At 38.9% G+C, this 20,000-nt stretch overlaps 1 protein-coding gene across 2 annotated transcripts in view; it reads right to left on the bottom strand.

Moving 5' to 3' along the window:
- LOC307012631 (MAM domain-containing glycosylphosphatidylinositol anchor protein 2) overlaps positions 1–20,000 on the bottom strand; it is a 111,302-nt gene that overhangs the window by 20,637 nt on the left and 70,665 nt on the right. Inside the window, exons 10-13 of one of the 2 annotated variants that reach the window (XM_079639516.1) lie at positions 19,294–19,455; positions 14,390–14,523; positions 11,136–11,235; positions 4,677–7,716 (exon numbers count right to left, since the gene is read on the bottom strand). In XM_079639516.1, the coding sequence (XP_079495642.1) occupies positions 7,628–7,716; positions 11,136–11,235; positions 14,390–14,523; positions 19,294–19,455 (485 nt within the window). In that variant the 3' untranslated portion in view covers positions 4,677–7,627. Of the gene's footprint in view, positions 1–4,676; positions 7,717–11,135; positions 11,236–14,389; positions 14,524–19,293; positions 19,456–20,000 lie in introns of those variants that run through there. The other variant, XM_079639515.1, reaches the window with a different exon arrangement.

Raw genomic sequence — 20,000 nt, 5'->3', positions numbered from 1 at the left:
GCCGGATGTGAGGACACGAGTCCAGAGGACAGGGATGGATAAGGCACTCCAGAAGGTGCAGGGCAAGAGAGAACATTAGATGTGATGTTGGTGAACACCTGTGGCCTGATGCTAGAAGACGCAGGATTTGCCCCGCAATTATTTATTTGAATTACATGTACTTTTAGGTTCTACCTTTTTTTCTCATTACTGTAATTCCGTAAATTACTACAGACTATTGAAGCAAACTGCTCATTTTCATTTACCTTAAAGAATAGTTATGTTCTAAAAATGTAAATAAATCATGTGAAAGAATGTCACTCTTTTCTTTGAAGAAAATATTACTTTGTATGAAGTCACTGAAATTGTTCAAACTGTAAAGATGAAAAGTTTGTATTTTCTGTATTGGTGTTTGATGCTAGTGTTTTTACTCTCAGTGTGTTCGAGTGACAGTGTGTGTTATCTCAGTGAGGGTTGTGTAGTGTTTTACTCTCAGTGTGTTCTGAGTGACAGTGTGTGTTATCTCAGTGAGGGTTGTGTAGTGTTTTACTCTCAGTGTGTTCTGAGTGACAGTGTGTGTTATCGCAGTGAGGGTTGTGTACAGTGTTTGGCTGCACTGAGCCTGTTTTGAGCCGTGTGTTAAGAGTTGTGTTGCTTGGAGTGAGTTTTGCAGGTGATGTGAACTGTTTAGCTCAGGTGACTGTTGGTAGTGCAGACTGTAGTTAGAGTTTTGCACATGTAGCTCCAGTTGTGCTCACTGTCGTTTAGCAATCGAAAAAAACTGTAAAGAACACTTTCTACATGCATACTGCCTTCAAACATCATATTTTACTGCATAAAAGGATTCATTAGGAGCAATTATTTGTGAATTATATCATCTACAAGGGGTTTCAAACTTTTTTATGCGACGGACCCAAAAATATTATTTATTTAGTGAAGGACCCTTTCCTTACTAATATCATAATAATAATAATAATATAATAATAATATGTATTTTGTTTAACCCTCTGGTGCTCCTTGCATTGTTTTCTTTCATTGAAGTGAAAACTCTATATTTTAGTTCGATAATGTTTTTTTTATTTCATGTTTTGTATTTTTAGGGGATTTTATGGTTCTAAATTATATTTCTGCCGTAGTTTTTATACATTTATTTGTAGTTTTTGAGAATAGACATGTACATGAAATTTCAAACTTAAACTGTCATAAATCTGGAAAGTTTAATCTCTTTTTAAAGATGACACTTGGCAGATTATCGTTGAGGTGAATCAAGTTTATATTTAAAAAAAAATTGTTATAGAAGTTAAAATGTATTTTTATGAAAAATGCACAAAAATCCTCTTTTAAATTTGTATTACCAAGAACACCAGAGGGTTAAAGATATTTATACAGTAAAAAGCTGTTAGAAATTAAATATTATCTGAAAAATATTTACATATCTGTATATATTTTTTTCTTTTGTACTTTAAGATGTATAAACCTGAAGAGAAACATAAAATATAACAAAGAATACTAATAATAAATCTCACGATTACAGATCAGAAAACAGAATAAGAGGTAATGTCAAATTCTGTACATTTAATTATTCCTATTTTTTATTTGCATATTAAAAAAAAAAATCTCTTTACTTTTTTTACGGATCCCCATGTCGGCATTTTTAAACATTTTCAATAGTAAATATGATATATTTTTAGTGTCTGTTCTGAAATGCTCTATTCTTTTGCGTCTGATAAAATACATTAAAATAGCCTAATAATGCATTTAAATGTTGTGCAAGATGGTTGAACTCCTGATAATATTTCATATTTCAAATCAAATACTCAGCGTCTCGTTGTGACAACATGCCCCGGTTATAAAGTACTTGCAGAAATAAATAAATAATGTCTAGTTACAATGCAAATTCCTCCAGGAAGATTTTCCGCAATGCGTTTCACCGACACAGATGTAAAATAGCTTTCTTTATTATTTTTTCATCATTAGTTGCAAGAATGACACAAAAAATGATGTTAAATCCAAAGAAATACAGTGAAAGGAAGCATTATTGGATATAAGTGTGTGGAATAACTGAAGAGATCATTACAGGACATCAGATCAGAGTCAAAGCCTCGAGTCCTCGAGACACACACACACACACACACACACACACACACACACACACACACACACACACACACACACACACACACACACACACACACACACACACACACACACACACACACACAGTCTGAAGCTCCACGAAACACAGAGTTTAAACACTGGACGGTCACATGCTCTCCACTGACGGCAATATAACGTTCGTTCAAAGTCATTGGTTATAAATAACGAATAATGTCATGAATTATCATTTATGGAACGCTCTTCTGGAACATTTCAGTTGCTTTAATGTTTTCAAATGTTACAACTTGCTACTTTTTTAGAACGTTTGAATATTCAAATGTAACGTTCCTCTAATGTTTGCAAAGCGATAACATGTTTTATCCAACGTTCACCAAGACAAAGTTACATTTAGAAAGTGGACGTTTTGAACGTTCTTCAGAAATAATTTTTCTTAATAATTGTAAGTTTTCTTAACGTCAGGAAAATGTTCTTGGAACAAATTTTTGTTAGATTAAACTAGCGCTGGGAAACGAATAATCGCGATTACAAAATAAAAGTTTGTTTACATAATATATGTGTGTGTACTGTGTATAATTATTTTGTATATAGAAATACACACACATGCATGTATATATTTAAGAAATATTACTGTAGAATAGAAATATACTGTATATATATTTATATATATATTTTTTTTTTCTTAAATATATACATGCATGTGTGTGTATTTCTATATACAATATAATTATACACAGTACACACACACATATTATAAACATAAACTTTATTTAGGATGTGATTAATCGCTGCCAGCGCTAGTTTAAACGTAATCCAGCTTTACTTTATCAAATGTATTTTATCGAGGCATTCGAGCTGGGCGATATATTTATCCCGATATTTTTCAGACAATATTCAATATACAAATGTTGTTAAAATCAACGCATTGTTTCTCACCAAACGAACACAAAGAACATTTTTCATTTATATGCAACCAACAATAACAGCAATATTCACCTACATTTACTAAATCATTTTAATGCATGAAAAATGCCACACGATGACTGGAGTGATTTTTAGATGGATTGATAAATCAGTTTATTGAAATGAACAGTTTGAAGTGAATCACACGCAAACACCAAATAAAAAAAGTGCTTCAAAATCATTTCAATATGTTTCTTAATTTAATATCACCAGCAAAATCATCGCAAATAGTTTCCGAGTATTCAATAAATCGCCCAGCTCTAAAAAGAAAAGTCAAGGTTCTCTCAACTTTATGAACAAACGTTCCTCCAGTAACATTAAAAGAACGTCATCCGACCTTTCATAAACATTAGCACAAAATCATTATTAATACGTCATTCATGGAGGTTTTTTTCTGTATCACTTTATTTGGACGTTCGTCTAACGTTTTTAATTTTACTAGTCGTTTTAGAACGTTCAGAGAATGTTTCTCGTTGAGCGTTCTCACAATGTTTGCGAAATGTAATGTTCGCTTAAAGTTCGCATAACTAAGAAAGAAAAAAAACGTTCTTAGAACTTTCTGAAATAACCAACCAGATCTCACTCTCTAAAAAATGCTGGGTTGTTTCAACCCAATTTAGGGTCAAATATGGACATTTTTAAATTACATTTTTAACCCAATGTTTGGTTTTGTCCATATTTGACCAAAAATTGTGTTAAAACAACCCAGCAGACCACGGCAATTCGTATAAATTTTTACGCGGTGGCTAATTCATACGAATTCACACGACCTCACTCGTACACTCTAAAAAAGGCTGGGTTGTTTCATTTGGGTAAAATATGGACAAACCCAAACGTTGGGTTAAAAATGTAATGTAAAAATTTAACCCAACAGCTGGGTTTGTCCATATTTTACCCAGCATTTTTTAGAGTGTACAAATTAGCCACCTGCTATTCACTCGTACGTATTGGTAGCGAGATAGCGTTGAAATAACGTTAACTTAAAGGGATACTTCACCGCTTGAAAGATGAATGTGTATTTAAATTAGGTCATGTATGTAGTAGAAATGTGAAATTAGTTTAGAAGTTGGAGCCTTCTAGACTGAGAAAAGCCAGAACATGTATTTTTGGCTCGTGTGGATGAAAGACAACAACTCCCAGAATGCACTTGCTTCGCTGCCCTATGAGGCCACGCCTCCCGGTTACAGAGGCCACGCCTCCCGGTTATAGAGGCCGTGCCTCCCGGTTACAGAGGCCACGCCTCCCGGTTATAGAGGCCACACCTCCCGGTTACAGAGGCCACGCCTCCCGGTTACAGAGGGCCAGTATTGGGAGAAATGATACTTGTTGTATCATACTAGTTGTAACTAGGCTACTAGTCGACTGGAAACTGAAAAGACGCTGTTTTATCGTGAGATTGCGCCCCCTACGGGCGAGTTGAGGACATACGGGACTCGCTCCTACTACTGGCTGTAGTCTCTCGCCTACGGCCAGAAAAGCCTCCGATGATGACGACGCTAAATTATGATTTTTACGTCATCTGAGGTTTATTTCCAGACACACAATACATAAATCTCTCATCTCAGGGGGACATAAGGGGGGGGGGTTGATGCTAAACATGATTAATGCTAATCGGTGAAGTATCCCTTTAATGGGGATGTGAGCAAACCGTTCTCAGAACATACATTGTGAGCTGGACTTACACACATGCTCTAACACAAGCTCTTGTGCCGTACATTGAAGCAAGCTTTAGCCCTTAATCAACATCATTTGTATAGGTGTGTTTTATTGTAGAACATCACACAGAAACAGACTCAACACTTCTCAGCAGTTTATCTGTCCTCTGAACACGTCATTCTGAAGTCCTGTAATGAGCGTCAGTCATCGCACTGTGAACGGATCATCTTCTACATCACCTGACCTATGGACACTGCGCATATATGTGACGCGCTCCAGTAAAACCAGTGCGATCATCTCCAGTATTAACCAGCTGAAGCCTGTTTTGGGGCTCCTGGGGTGAAATCGTACAGTATTACAGTACAGGGCTTCATTAACCTCTGGTTGTCTGTCACGAATGTAATGCAATAATGCTGCAGAATATTACATGCTAGCATTATGAACACTGAGCCACGAATGCATTTCTGTGGCAATTCAAGGAAAGAGTTGAAATGAGCGGCTTTCATAATCAACCTAGATTCAGTTTCTGAAACATTATACACTACAAATGTTTTTTTTTACTGATTCCAGTCTTTTCTGCTCACCAAAGCTGCATTTATTTGATGAAAAATACAGTACAAATTGTGAAATATTATTCCAATGTAAAAATCAGTTGTCTATGTGAATATACAGTAAAGTGTAATTTATTCCTGTGATCAAAGCTGAGTTTATCATCATTACTCCAGTCTTCAGTGTCACATGATCCTCCAGAAATCACTATAATATGATGATCTGATGATCATACATTATCATTCAAAAGTTTGGGGTCTGTAAAACATTTTTTTACACAAGGAAATTAATACTTTTATTCAGCATTTATTCCAACATTGATAATAATCATAAATGTTTCTTGAGCATCAAATCATCATAGAATGATTTCTGAAAATCTGAATTATTCCAAACGTATATGTGCATTTTTTACTACACAAGCGTGCATTGTAACGTCACACTGGTTCTGCAGGGGGACGGTCACATATATGAGTTTTCATAACGGTTGAATAGATGTTGTGCTTCCTTTGACTCGTACATAAAACATCTCATATAAATCTCAATGAACAGAGCTTCTTTACATACACAAGTACAGTTACCAAACCAGCGAAGTCGGCACTTTCTGCCCGCTTCGGATATTTTCAGCAATGCAAGGGAGACGACGAGAAATAAAGACAGTCAAATTTGGAACATTTCAACGTAAATAAGAAGAAGAAACGAGACACAGCTTCTTGTCAAAACATTTTCATATTGTTTTTGTTATTTTTACAACACCTTTTTAAAAAGCGGCGGTCGAGCGCTCAGGTAGACACCGCCACTGGTTCACAGTTTGTGTGTAAAAGCTGAGACACATTCTGGATTGAGTAGTAAAATATTATTATACTTATGAATATTTCATTTTTTTCTCGCAGAATGCACATTGTTCGGTATATAAATGGCGTGAGGAGGGCCTGTCCGCTCCAAGGCCTTGCGTTTCGTTACGATGGAGAGCATGAACATTCAGCGAACACCTGCGTCGTCCAGTCGGGAGCGAGTATTAAATAGCCCATCAGGTGTTAGAAACAGTGACGTTTGGTGTCGATGGCCAGGCTAACGGATCGGCTTTTAACCTGAAGGCACTTCTTTTATAATGGCAGAAATTCTGTCACTCAACTGGTACTGGGAACGGCGACAAACCAGAGTCTTCCACCGCCACGGACGTCCGTAATCGCAGGACGCGGCGTCCATCTTGCGTTGGGAAAGTGAGCACAGTGTGTGTGAGATCAGGCTGCTACTGGAAACGCTCTTTTACTGGCGTTTTAAAGCACCGAGCCGAACGAAACCGAAGAAGAGATGTGAGGAAACGGTTCTGTTGATTGTACTCCAAATCACCAACAAAAAAACAAAAACATACCAAGATGAAACACGGGAGAATCGTGAACGAAACACGTTGTGTGTGAAACACTTCTTGATTCGCTGAAACTGGTTTTGCTTTCCTTTCGGTTTAATCCATAAATCCAGATGGCGAAGTAGTCGTTGTGCTTTTCAGGCCGTGTTCAAATCCTCCAGGCATGAGCGTCTTTCTGAACCTCAGCGGAAAACACGTTTTATTGTTAGCATTGTCGCTGTCGGGCGGAAACCTTGTATCTCCAAAACAGTGTTTTCAGGAAACGGAAAAATCACTAACATTTAAACAAGTAAACACTGATGTTGTGGTTTCATTACATTATTAACATTTGACCAAACTCAAGCTCAAGTGAAGTGCTTGACCAGCGAATGTCGGACATCCGTGTCATTAGACCGGCTGCAAGTGTTACGAATGACATTTTATAAGTTTACTGCTATATGTGGGCGCTACGTTTTTTCTGTCATTTGGCCAAAATCTCATGTTATGACCATGACTCGCTGACAAACACACTCTTCTCCGCTCCTCAAATGCATAAAATATCCACCTTTATATATATAGTGTTTCTTGAGTGAATAAAACCTGCACTTATTCAAACAAACAGTCTTTATTTACCATTGCATTGCAAACAAGCAGAGACGCTCCACTTCATTCATGATAGAGGTGGGCGGAGTTATGAGGTTTGATTGACAGTTTGAGGAGCCAATGGAGTTACACGCTTCAAGCTCTTTTTAATACTTTTCATCGGTTAAATATTTGCAGAACTCACAGTTGGCGGCCGATAGTAGGCCTAAAGATTTAAGAAAAAAAGAAAAATTGCGAGATCTGGAGATACGAGGTTTCCGCACACACGCGACTAAACGTTGATCACTGTTCTGTTTAGGTTTGTGGTTGTTTCATGGTGTTATTCCCGGTGTTGTGGCTTCTCAGCAATCCGAAAGCATAAATCTTTGGTGATAAAATATTACGGGACGCATCTCGAGTCTCTTCTCATGTGGAGCGTCACCTCTGACGAAAGAATACGGTAAAAAACAGTGTGACGCTCAATGGCCATATACTGGAGGCGGTGTGTGGAGCGGCTCCTCTGATAGCTGTGGGAAACACACACACACACAGAGAGAGAGCTCAACTTTAACCAGAGAATCTCACTGACATGTCAGATCAACCAGAGGCACACTGGAAATGGGTCAAATCCAACAAACTGAACATGGAGCCACATTGAGATCTACATATTTACATTTATTCATTTAACAGATGCTTTTATCCAAAGCGACTAACAAATGAGAACAATAGAAGCCGTGAAACTAACAGGACAACAGTATGCAAGTGCTATGACCCTTCTCAGTTTAATCTAACACAGAACACGAAAAGTTTTTATTTTATTTTTTATAAATAGAATAGAAGAGAAAGTGTTAGTATTACTGGATCAAGTGCTGCCGAAAAATATGCATCTTCTATGAGATATATAGACATATCTATGAGATTGAACCATATAGGGTCTTGAAAATTAAAAATTAGAAAAATTAGTTAAGATCTAGAATCTAAAATCATAGTGAGATATCTTTCATTCTTTTTGAGTTACAGCCATGCAAACTTTGGAAAAACAATATTTATGGCACTTAGACAGATATATTCTATGCAATTGAATTGATAGAAAAAAACAAGGTGCATTTTTAATTTCAACATTATTTGTTGTTCAGTTATTCCTCTTGAATTGAACCATATAAGGCCGATATAAGCATATAAGAGTTTGTTAAAAACCAAAATATAAAAGAATATTAAGGTATCTTAATACTTCTTGAGTTACAGGCATGCAAACTTGCATATAATGAAACAGAAATTGCTAAAGTCAACAGATTTTACTAAAAGACAGCAATCTCTGTGCAAAAATAAAATAAGTGTTTAGACACTGGCATTACTGTGTTAAGACACTGGCATTACTGTGTTTAGACACTGGCATTACTGTGTTTAGACACTGGCATTACTGTGTTTAGACACTGGCATTACCGTGTTTAGACACTGGCATTACCGTGTTTAGACACTGGCATTACTGTGTTTAGACACTGGCATTACTGTGTTTAGACACTGGCATTACTGTGTTTAGACACTGGCATTACTGTGTTTAGACACTGGCATTACCGTGTTTAGATACTGGCATTACCGTGTTTAGACACTGGCATTACTGTGTTTAGACACTGGCATTACCGTGTTTAGACACTGGCATTACTGTGTTTAGACACTGGCATTACCGTGTTTAGATACTGGCATTACTGTGTTTAGACACTGGCATTACTGTGTTTAGACACTGGCATTACTGTGTTTAGACACTGGCATTACTGTGTTTAGACACTGGCATTACCGTGTTTAGACACTGGCATTACCGTGTTTAGACACTGGCATTACTGTGTTTAGACACTGGCATTACTGTGTTTAGACACTGGCATTACTGTGTTTAGACACTGGCATTACTGTGTTTAGACACTGGCATTACCGTGTTTAGATACTGGCATTACCGTGTTTAGACACTGGCATTACTGTGTTTAGACACTGGCATTACTGTGTTTAGATACTGGCATTACTGTGTTTAGATACTGGCATTACTGTGTTTAGACACTGGCATTACTGTGTTTAGATACTGGCATTACTGTGTTTAGACACTGGCATTACTGTGTTTAGATACTGGCATTACTGTGTTTAGACACTGGCATTACTGTGTTTAGACACTGGCATTACTGTGTTTAGACACTGGCATTACTGTGTTTAGACACTGGCATTACTGTGTTTAGACACTGGCATTACCGTGTTTAGATACTGGCATTACCGTGTTTAGACACTGGCATTACCGTGTTTAGACACTGGCATTACTGTGTTTAGACACTGGCATTACCGTGTTTAGACACTGGCATTACCGTGTTTAGACACTGGCATTACTGTGTTTAGACACTGGCATTACTGTGTTTAGACACTGGCATTACTGTGTTTAGACACTGGCATTACTGTGTTTAGACACTGGTATTACTGTGTTTAGACACTGGCATTACTGTGTTTAGACACTGGCATTACCGTGTTTAGACACTGGCATTACTGTGTTTAGACACTGGTATTACTGTGTTTAGACACTGGCATTACTGTGTTTAGACACTGGCATTACCGTGTTTAGACACTGGCATTACTGTGTTTAGACACTGGCATTACTGTGTTTAGATACTGGCATTACTGTGTTTAGACACTGGCATTACTGTGTTTAGACACTGGCATTACTGTGTTTAGACACTGGCATTACTGTGTTTAGACACTGTGTTTAGATACTGGCATTACTGTGTTTAGACACTGGCATTACTGTGTTTAGACACTGGCATTACTGTGTTTAGACACTGGCATTACTGTGTTTAGACACTGGCATTACTGTGTTTAGACACTGGCATTACTGTGTTTAGACACTGGCATTACTGTGTTTAGACACTGGCATTACTGTGTTTAGACTCTGGCATTACTGTGTTTAGACACTGGCATTACTGTGTTTAGACACTGGCATTACTGTGTTTAGATACTGGCATTACTGTGTTTAGACACTGGCATTACTGTGTTTAGATACTGGCATTACTGTGTTTAGACACTGGCATTACTGTGTTTAGACACTGGCATTACTGTGTTTAGATACTGGCATTACTGTGTTTAGACACTGGCATTACTGTGTTTAGACACTGGCATTACTGTGTTTAGATACGGGCATTACTGTGTTTAGACACTGGCATTACTGTGTTTAGACACTGGCATTACTGTGTTTAGACACTGGCATTACTGTGTTTAGACACTGGCATTACTGTGTTTAGATACGGGCATTACCGTGTTTAGATACTGGCATTACTGTGTGTTTTGTGATTTCTCAAGCACATTCAGAGTCAGGTGTAAACGCACTAAACACACATGGCGATCACTGAAAACACTGACTTGAGGAATCATTCATAAGTGAGTTAAGAGCATTAAAGTCCGCCTGATGTTTTTCATACTTACGGCTGGTCATAAATGTCTAAACTGTATTTCTGTGATTCACAAGCATCCTCCAGTGCATGACTGCAGTGTTTTATCATCCGCTAGATCATCCGCACGAAGCTTGTGTTTACGACACACACACACACACACACACACACACACACACACACACACACACACACACCGCATGGAGATATCGACACGAAACGTCTCTGTCGCGTAACTTTTGATAATAATGGAAACCCTGTCATACTCCAGCCTGATAGTGATGATTAGCACACGGCGTCACTCGTGATTACAGCGCTGGTTTGGCTCCAGAATGAAGGCTTTCCATTTGTTCACATATTTTCACTTTCGCCATCAGTCCTGTCATTTCCAGCCCATTACCTGCCCTCATTTCTGTTCTCCTCGCTGTGTGTTCTGGTGTAATTACCCAGCTCTCCTGGACTACACTGTGTTTGCTGCGGCACACGTAATTATGGCCTGGTTACCATAGAGATGCGTGATAGATACATACGATTGGACGGAGGGTCAGGACACTCCCCCTCCTCCAGCGTGACATCATCAATGGCAATATCCCCCTCGATCCCGGGACCGCGAATGCCCTCGAACATCACCTGTGTGATGGAAACAGATCAGCACCGAACGCTTGCATCATGAGCCCGACAACATCTTTCAGGATGTGCTGGCAACATATTTACACAAATCCATAATGCATTCTATATACAGTCAAACCAAAAACTATTCAGATATCATTTTTGATATTTTTCTTACTAGTGTGATCAGGACACTATAGTTCACGTATGTAAGTGAGGAGAGCAAAGTAAAGTAAACTGTGACATATTATACCCAATAATTCTTCATATAGTGACTACCAGTAACATTAGGACCACATTTATTCAGACACTATGGGCCCTATTGTAACGCTCTGAAGCTCAAATAACTCTGTGGGCGGATCCCGGCGCTGTTGCTATTATACCGGCGGGATAAACGACTCTTGCGCCGACGCAAATCTAAAATGTGTTGGTCTGAAGTCGCTTCATTACTCATAGGTGTGGTTTGGGCGTAACGTGCAATAAACCAATCAGAGCGTCCTCTCACATTCCCTTTAAGAGCCGGCGCGCTTGTTCCACGGCGGATTGCTATTATAACGGCGGATTGCTATTATAACGGCGGATCGCTATTATAACGGCGGATTGCTATTATAACGGCGGATTGCTATTATAACGGCGGATTGCTATTATAACGGCGGATTGCTATTATAACGGTGGATTGCTATTATAACGGTGGATTGCTATTATAACGGTGGATCGCTATTATAACGGCGGATTGCTATTATAACGGCGGATTGCTATTATAACGGCAGATTGCTATTATAACGGCAGATTGCTATTATAACGGCGGATTGCTATTATAACGGCGGATTGCTATTATAACGGAGGATTGCTATTATAACGGCGGATTGCTATTATAACGGAGGATTGCTATTATAACGGCGGATTGCTATTATAACGGAGGATTGCTATTATAACGGCGGATTGCTATTATAACGGCGGATTGCTATTATAACGGCGGATCGCTATTATAACGGCGGATCGCTATTATAACGGCGGATGGCTATTATAACGGCGGATTGCTATTATAACGGCGGATCGCTATTATAGCGGCGGATCGCTATTATAACGGCGGATCGCTATTATAGCGGCGGATTGCTATTATAACGGCGGATCGCTATTATAACGGCGGATTGCTATTATAACGGCGGATCGCTATTATAACGGCGGATCGCTATTATAACGGCGGATCGCTATTATAGCGGCGGATTGCTATTATAACGGCGGATCGCTATTATAACGGCGGATCGCTATTATAACGGCGGATCGCTATTATAACGGCGGATCGCTATTATAGCGGCGGATCGCTATTATAACGGCGGATTGCTATTATAACGGCGGATCGCTATTATAACGGCGGATCGCTATTATAACGGCGGATCGCTATTATAACGGCGGATCGCTATTATAACGGCGGATCGCTATTATAACGGAGGATCGCTATTATAACGGCGGATCGCTATTATAACGGCGGATCGCTATTATAACGGCGGATTGCTATTATAACGGCGGATCGCTATTATAACGGCGGATCGCTATTATAACGGCGGATCGCTATTATAGCGGCGGATCGCTATTATAACGGCAGATTGCTATTATAACGGCGGATCGCTATTATAACGGCAGATTGCTATTATAACGGCGGATCGCTATTATAACGGCGGATTGCTATTATAACGGCGGATTGCTATTATAACGGCGGATTGCTATTATAACGGCGGATCGCTATTATAATGGCGGATCGCTATTATAACGGCGGATTGCTATTATAACGGCGGATTGCTATTATAACGGCGGATTGCTATTATAACGGCGGATTGCTATTATAACGGCGGATTGCTATTATAACGGCGGATTGCTATTATAACGGCGGATTGCTATTATAACGGTGGATTGCTATTATAACGGTGGATTGCTATTATAACGGCGGATCGCTATTATAACGGCGGATTGCTATTATAACGGCGGATTGCTATTATAACGGCGGATTGCTATTATAACGGCGGATCGCTATTATAACGGCGGATTGCTATTATAACGGCGGATTGCTATTATAACGGCGGATCGCTATTATAACGGCGGATCGCTATTATAACGGCGGATTGCTATTATAACGGCGGATCGCTATTATAACGGCGGATTGCTATTATAACGGCGGATTGCTATTATAACGGCGGATCGCTATTATAACGGCGGATTGCTATTATAACGGCGGATCGCTATTATAACGGCGGATCGCTATTATAACGGCGGATCGCTATTATAACGGCGGATCGCTATTATAACGGCGGATCGCTATTATAACGGCGGATCGCTATTATAACGGCGGATTGCTATTATAACGGCGGATCGCTATTATAACGGCGGATCGCTATTATAACGGCGGATCGCTATTATAACGGCGGATTGCTATTATAACGGCGGATTTTTCCTTGTAATAATGTATGATTTGCAAAAATGAAAACTGCTGCGTCTGTGTAGATTAGAGAATCAAAGTGTGTGTGTTGTTCACACGCTACATAATGGCCAAGCACGCGCCCTTAAAATAGCATATGACTAACGCGCGGTGCCGCTGTGTTTAGACTGGGTTTCTCCTGGTCAGCGGCGGAGTTGTTTTCTGAAACTGCAGAATATCACCAGGGAACGTTTGCGCCGGAACACACTCCTCTCTTCACTGAACCGCCCCCCCGAGCGCAAGTTCATTCCCTAATTTACCGACGTGTGTCTGTGGAGGGAAGAGTCCGCTGTGCGCGGGTGCAGAATAGGAATGATACATGCGTCGTGTACAGTCAATTGCACTGGGTGCAAGATACGGCCCTCGAGCTGGTCATGTTCTGCTGAAGTGTGTGTCTGTAACTGCTAATGCTCTTTTAACACACACACTGAACACATGAAGCATTGCTTGGTCACTGGTTGAGCTAAACTGGTATTATCTAATTGTGTAGTTAAATTTAACAGCTGAAAGATATTCAACATAATTCATGTGTGAGACAGTCTAACAGAAGATGGACAAAACCAGTCAAATATCAACTGAGTTCTGCTCATATTTTATCATCACTATAGCGAATAAACTGATAATGTGAGAAATGTTGAAGTGTCTGAATATATTCTGGTTTGTATATACACTGAATAAATGTTAGCTGTACATTTCCCTCACCTGGAAGGATGCAACCGGATGGATAGTAATCTTGGCTTGTCTCCATCGGTCCCCTTGGCTCCCGCTGAGGGACCACACCGGCCCCGCATCTGGAGCCGACTGACCTTTCTGCTTCACGAGCGCATTCAGAGAGCCTGCGGGAAACACCATCAATCCATTTACCAACGCAGCTCTCGACAGAAGCATCGCGGCTGGAGAATCAGTCCAGTTACAAACACATGATGCCAATCAAAACTCACTTTATCTAGACAATAACTTTATTCTAGAGCTGCTGTAAATCCAGAACACTCTCTGTTACTGTAATCTCTGTTACTGTAATCTCCTGTTACTGTAATCTCTTTTACTGTAATCTCTGTTACTGTTATCTCCTGTTACTGTAATCTCTGTTACTGTTATCTCCTGTTACTGTAATCTCTGTTACTGTAATCTCCTGTTACTGTAATCTCTGTTACTGTAATCTCTGTTACTGTTATCTCCTGTTACTGTAATATCCTGTTACTGTAATCTCTGTTACTGTAATCTCCTGTTACTGTAATCTCTGTTACTGTAATCTCTGTTACTGTAATCTCTGTTACTGTAATCTCTCTTACTGTAATCTCCTGTTACTGTAATCTCTGTTACTGTAATCTCTGTTAATGTTATCTCCTGTTACTGTAATATCCTGTTACTGTAATCTCTGTTACTGTAATCTCCTGTTACTGTAATCTCTGTTACTGTAATCTCTGTTACTGTAATCTCCTGTTACTGTAATCTCTGTTACTGTAATCTCTGTTACTGTAATCTCTGTTACTGTAATCTCCTGTTACTGTAATCTCTGTTACTGTAATCTCTGTTACTGTTATCTCCTGTTACTGTGATATCCTGTTACTGTAATCTCTGTTACTGTAATCTCTGTTACTGTAATCTCTGTTACTGTAATCTCCTGTTACTGTAATCTCTGTTACTGTAATCTCTGTTACTATAATCTCCTGTTACTGTAATCTCTGTTACTGTAATCTCCTGTTACTGTAATCTCCTGTTACTGTAATCTCCCGTTACTGTAATCTCTGTTACTGTAATCTCCTGTTACTGTAATCTCTGTTACTGTAATCTCTGTTACTATAATCTCTTGTTACTGTAATCTCTGTTACTGTAATCTCTGTTACTGTAATCTCCTGTTACTGTAATCTCTGTTACTGTAATCTCTGTTACTATAATCTCCTGTTACTGTAATCTCTGTTACTGTAATCTCCTGTTACTGTAATCTCCTGTTACTGTAATCTCTGTTACTATAATCTCTTGTTACTGTAATCTCCTATTACTGTAATCTCCTGTCACTGTAATCTCTGTAAATGTAATCTCCTATTACTGTAATCTCCTGTTACTGTAATCTCCTATTACTGTAATCTCCTGTTACTGTAATCTCCTGTTACTGTAATCTCCTAATACTGTAATCTCCTGTTACTGTAATCTCCTGTTACTGTAATCTCCTGTTACTGTAATCTCTGTTACTGTAATCTCTGTTACTATAATCTCCTGTTACTGTAATCTCCTATTACTGTAATCTCCTGTTACTGTAATCTCTGTTACTGTAATCTCCTATTACTGTAATCTCCTGTTACTGTAATCTCCTATTACTGTAATCTCCTGTTACTGTAATCTCCTGTTACTGTAATCTCCTGTTACTGTAATCTCCTATTACTGTAATCTCCTGTTACTGTAATCTCCTGTTACTGTAATCTCTGTTACTGTAATCTCTGTTACTGTAATCTCTGTTACTGTAATCTCCTGTTACTATAATCTCTGTTACTGTAATCTCCTGTTACTGTAATCTCCTGTTACTGTAATCTCCTGTTACTGTAATCTCCTGTTACTATAATCTCTGTTACTGTAATCTCTGTTACTGTAATCTCTGTTTCTGTAATCTCCTGTTACTATAATCTCTGTTACTGTAATCTCCTGTTACTGTAATCTCCTGTTACTGTAATCTCTGTTACTGTTATCTCCTGTTACTGTAATCTCTATTACTGTAATCTCCTGTTACTGTAATCTCCTGTTACTGTAATCTCTGTTACTGTAATCTCTGTTACTATAATCTCCTGTTACTGTAATCTCCTGTTACTGTAATCTCCTGTTACTATAATCTCTGTTACTGTAATCTCCTGTTACTGTAATCTCCTGTTACTGTAATCTCTGTTACTGTAATCTCCTGTTACTGTAATCTCTGTTACTGTTATCTCCTGTTACTGTAATCTCTGTTACTGTAATCTCCTGTTACTGTAATCTCCTGTTACTGTAATCTCTGTTACTGTAATCTCTGTTACTGTAATCTCTGTTACTGTAATCTCTGTTACTGTAATCTCCTGTTACTATAATCTCTGTTACTGTAATCTCTGTTACTGTAATCTCTGTTACTGTAATCTCTGTTACTGTAATCTCTATCACTGTAAAGCTGCTGTGAAACTCTACATAGTTAAAGCGCTGTATAGATGAGGAGACTTGACTTGACTAACAGATTGGAAGTGGATTCTCCACTTATTCTTCTAGTCGAAGCTGTGGGTTATTCAGTGAGCAATCTCTGCTTTCTGTACTTTGGGCAAAATAAACATTAAGGCAAGACAGTTTTAGGTCTATTTTTCTTCCATAACATCAGAAAAGTGGAAAGAAAACTTCCAAAATACACTTTTTTTATTTATTGCGTTTGATCTCGTCTGTAGATTTCCATCAAACTAATTATTATATTTTGCGCACAATTTATTAAAACGAGGGAACTAATTATTATATTGCGCGCATGATTTAGTAAAACAAAGCAAGAAATTATATCATGCGCACGATTTTGTTAAATAAAATAATGGAACAAATTGTTATATTGCGCGCAAAATTTAGTTAAACGAAGGTACAAATTATTATATCATGCGCATGATTTAGTAAAACTGAATGATTCTGCACACAATTTAAGTAAAATGAGGGAACAAATGAGCAAACCGTGCTGAGGTTTTATTAAGTTCATTTGTTAATTCGTGACGATATACACACACTTCTTCTGTGCGTATTCTTCACATATTCATATTCCTCCGCAGTTTTCTGTCTGTTCAATTTATTCATTTTATTTATAAAGCACTTTAAAAACTATAAAAGCATACCAGTGCTCTACAACAAAAAATAAACATTTCAGATTTCATACACAAAAAATTTTAATGAAATATACAAATATTTGTGAATACATTTAAAACTACTGTTGGCAGTATTTTCTGATTTATGATAAAACAAGAGAAATCCAAAACCAAAATCAAACTAGAATTATGAACCTGGCTTTATCCATAGTTCAGATTTCTGTTCAGGAAAGGTATGCAAACATGTGCATATTTAATTAGATAAAAAGCTCATTTGCATATTTAAACATAACATGTCAGAAACCTGTAATGGGAAACATTAGTCCTGTAATGAGTCATCTTGGGGAAGTGTGGTGTGTATAGTTCATATCTTCAGGGATCACCTTATGATCAAGTTCAGACCGTTGATCAGTTTACAGATACACAGAGATGAAAGCCTGTTGATGATGAGAGGGATTTCTTCTTATTCTCTCATTACATCCGCGGGGATGAAGAGTGTGACGTCGAGATGAATGCGGTGTGTGTGTGTGTGTGTGTGTGTGTGTGTTTGCTCTGAGATCTGTGTGTGTGTGTGTGTATGTGTTTGCTCTGAGATCTGTGTCTGTGTGTGTGTCTGTGTGTGTGTGTGTGTGTGTGTGTGTGTGTGAGTGTGTGTGTGTGTGTGTGTGTTTGCTCTGAGATCTAGGGTTTAATCCAGCAAACAAACGCAAGAGAAGAAACTCAGAGGCAAACTGTGCAGTGACTGATGCTTGTGTGTGTGTATGTGTGCGTGTGTGTGTGTGTGTGTGTGAGTGAGTGAGTGAGAGAGAGTGTGTGTGTGTGTGTGTGAGTGTGTGTGTGTGTGTGTGTGAGTGTGTGTGTGTGTGTGTGTGTGTGTGAGTGAGAGAGTGTGTGTATTGCCATTAAATGCGATAACTCATTACATAATGTGATGTTCGATATGCGATAGAGTAATGCTTATAGTGTGTAAAATAAAGAAATTATCTTTAAAATATATTTAAAATGATATAACCTACATGCGCGTTTCACATTCTGTTTGTGACAAGAGAACATCCCTACAGCTTCTGAGAGTGAACATCAGTGTTTTACTGTCACATAAGAAGAGTTATTTTAACATCCGTGTAAACCACAGGGTTCAGGTTATCTTACATTAGGGTTATTAACAACAGAAACTCAATCAAATGTAAAAATAAAACATTGCTTAGTTTTCACTCTATGAGTTAAATATATACTGATTCTTATTAAAGCTGCTAAAGTTATTCAGCCAAGAGCAATGCATATCGCGATATATACATTTGCGATATTTCGATATATTGTGCAACCCGTGTGTGTGTGTGTGTGTGTGTGTGTGTGTGTGTGTGTGTGTGTGTGTGTGTGTGTGAGACCGTTTCATTTCACAATCGGCTTCATCACAGGTGTTTCTCCCCAAGAGAAATAAATGAAAAGTCTCTGAAATTTGAGACATATCTATGTCTCAGATGTTTACTTTTTATATGAAAACGCGTGTGTGTGTGTGTGTGTCTGTGTGTGTGTGTGTCTGTGTGTGTGTGTGTGTGTGCGCGTGTGCGTGCGTCTGTGTGTGTGTGTGTGTGCGTGTGTGTGTCTGTGTGTGTCAGTGTGTGTGTGTGTGCGTGCGTGCGTGCATGCGTGGGTGTGTGTGCGTGTCTGTCTGTCTGTCTGTCTGTCTGTGTGTGTCAGTGTGTGTGTGTGTGTGCGCGCGTGCGTGCCTGTCTGTCTGTCTGTCTGTCTGTCTGTGTGTGCGTGCGTGTGTGTGCGTGCGTGTGTGTGCGTGCGTGTGTGAGCGTGTCTTACCGATGTGCTTGCCGTACATGTGATAGTAGAAGCTGAAGCAGTACGCCGGCGGGCTGGTGATGCTGTAGGGGTTCTTCGGCGCGACGTTAAACGCAGGACTCAGTAATCGAGCCGTGTCGCCCTCTTTACGAGGTCTCGAGGTCTCGATGTACATGTAGAAACCTGGTGATCACACACCAACACACACGATTTAACACAAGCCACAGCTGGCCAAACAGCAGCCACATACTTGAGTATTATCGAGGACTAGTATATCATAAACTATTATATAGTCACTGTCGGGGGGGAATCTCCTATCTCCAAAACTGCAGCTTTTCAGGAAATGGAAAAAACACTATTTCAAATAATTAAACACTGTAAACTACTGACATACGTGACAAAGACACTCTTTTACGATCATCAAATACATAAAACATCAGCTTTTTATATATATAGTGTTTCTTGAGTGAATAAAACCTCCAAAAAACAGTCTTGATTTACCATTGCATTGCAAACAAGCAGAGACGCTCCACTTCATTCAGGATAGAGGTGGGCGGAGTTATGAGGTTTGATTGACAGTTTGAGGAGCCAATGGAGTTACACGCTTCAGTCACAAGCTCTTGTTAATACTTTTCATTGGTTAAATATTTGCAGAACCCACAGACAGACGTACAAGGTGACCGATAGTAATGATTTTTTGACCAAAAAAATACAATTCGCGAAATATG

The sequence above is a fragment of the Phoxinus phoxinus genome (genome assembly GCF_949152265.1).
Source record: "Phoxinus phoxinus genome assembly, chromosome: 16".
NCBI classification, from domain to species: domain Eukaryota; kingdom Metazoa; phylum Chordata; class Actinopteri; order Cypriniformes; family Leuciscidae; genus Phoxinus; species Phoxinus phoxinus.
This window is presented reverse-complemented; position numbering and strand designations above follow the sequence as displayed.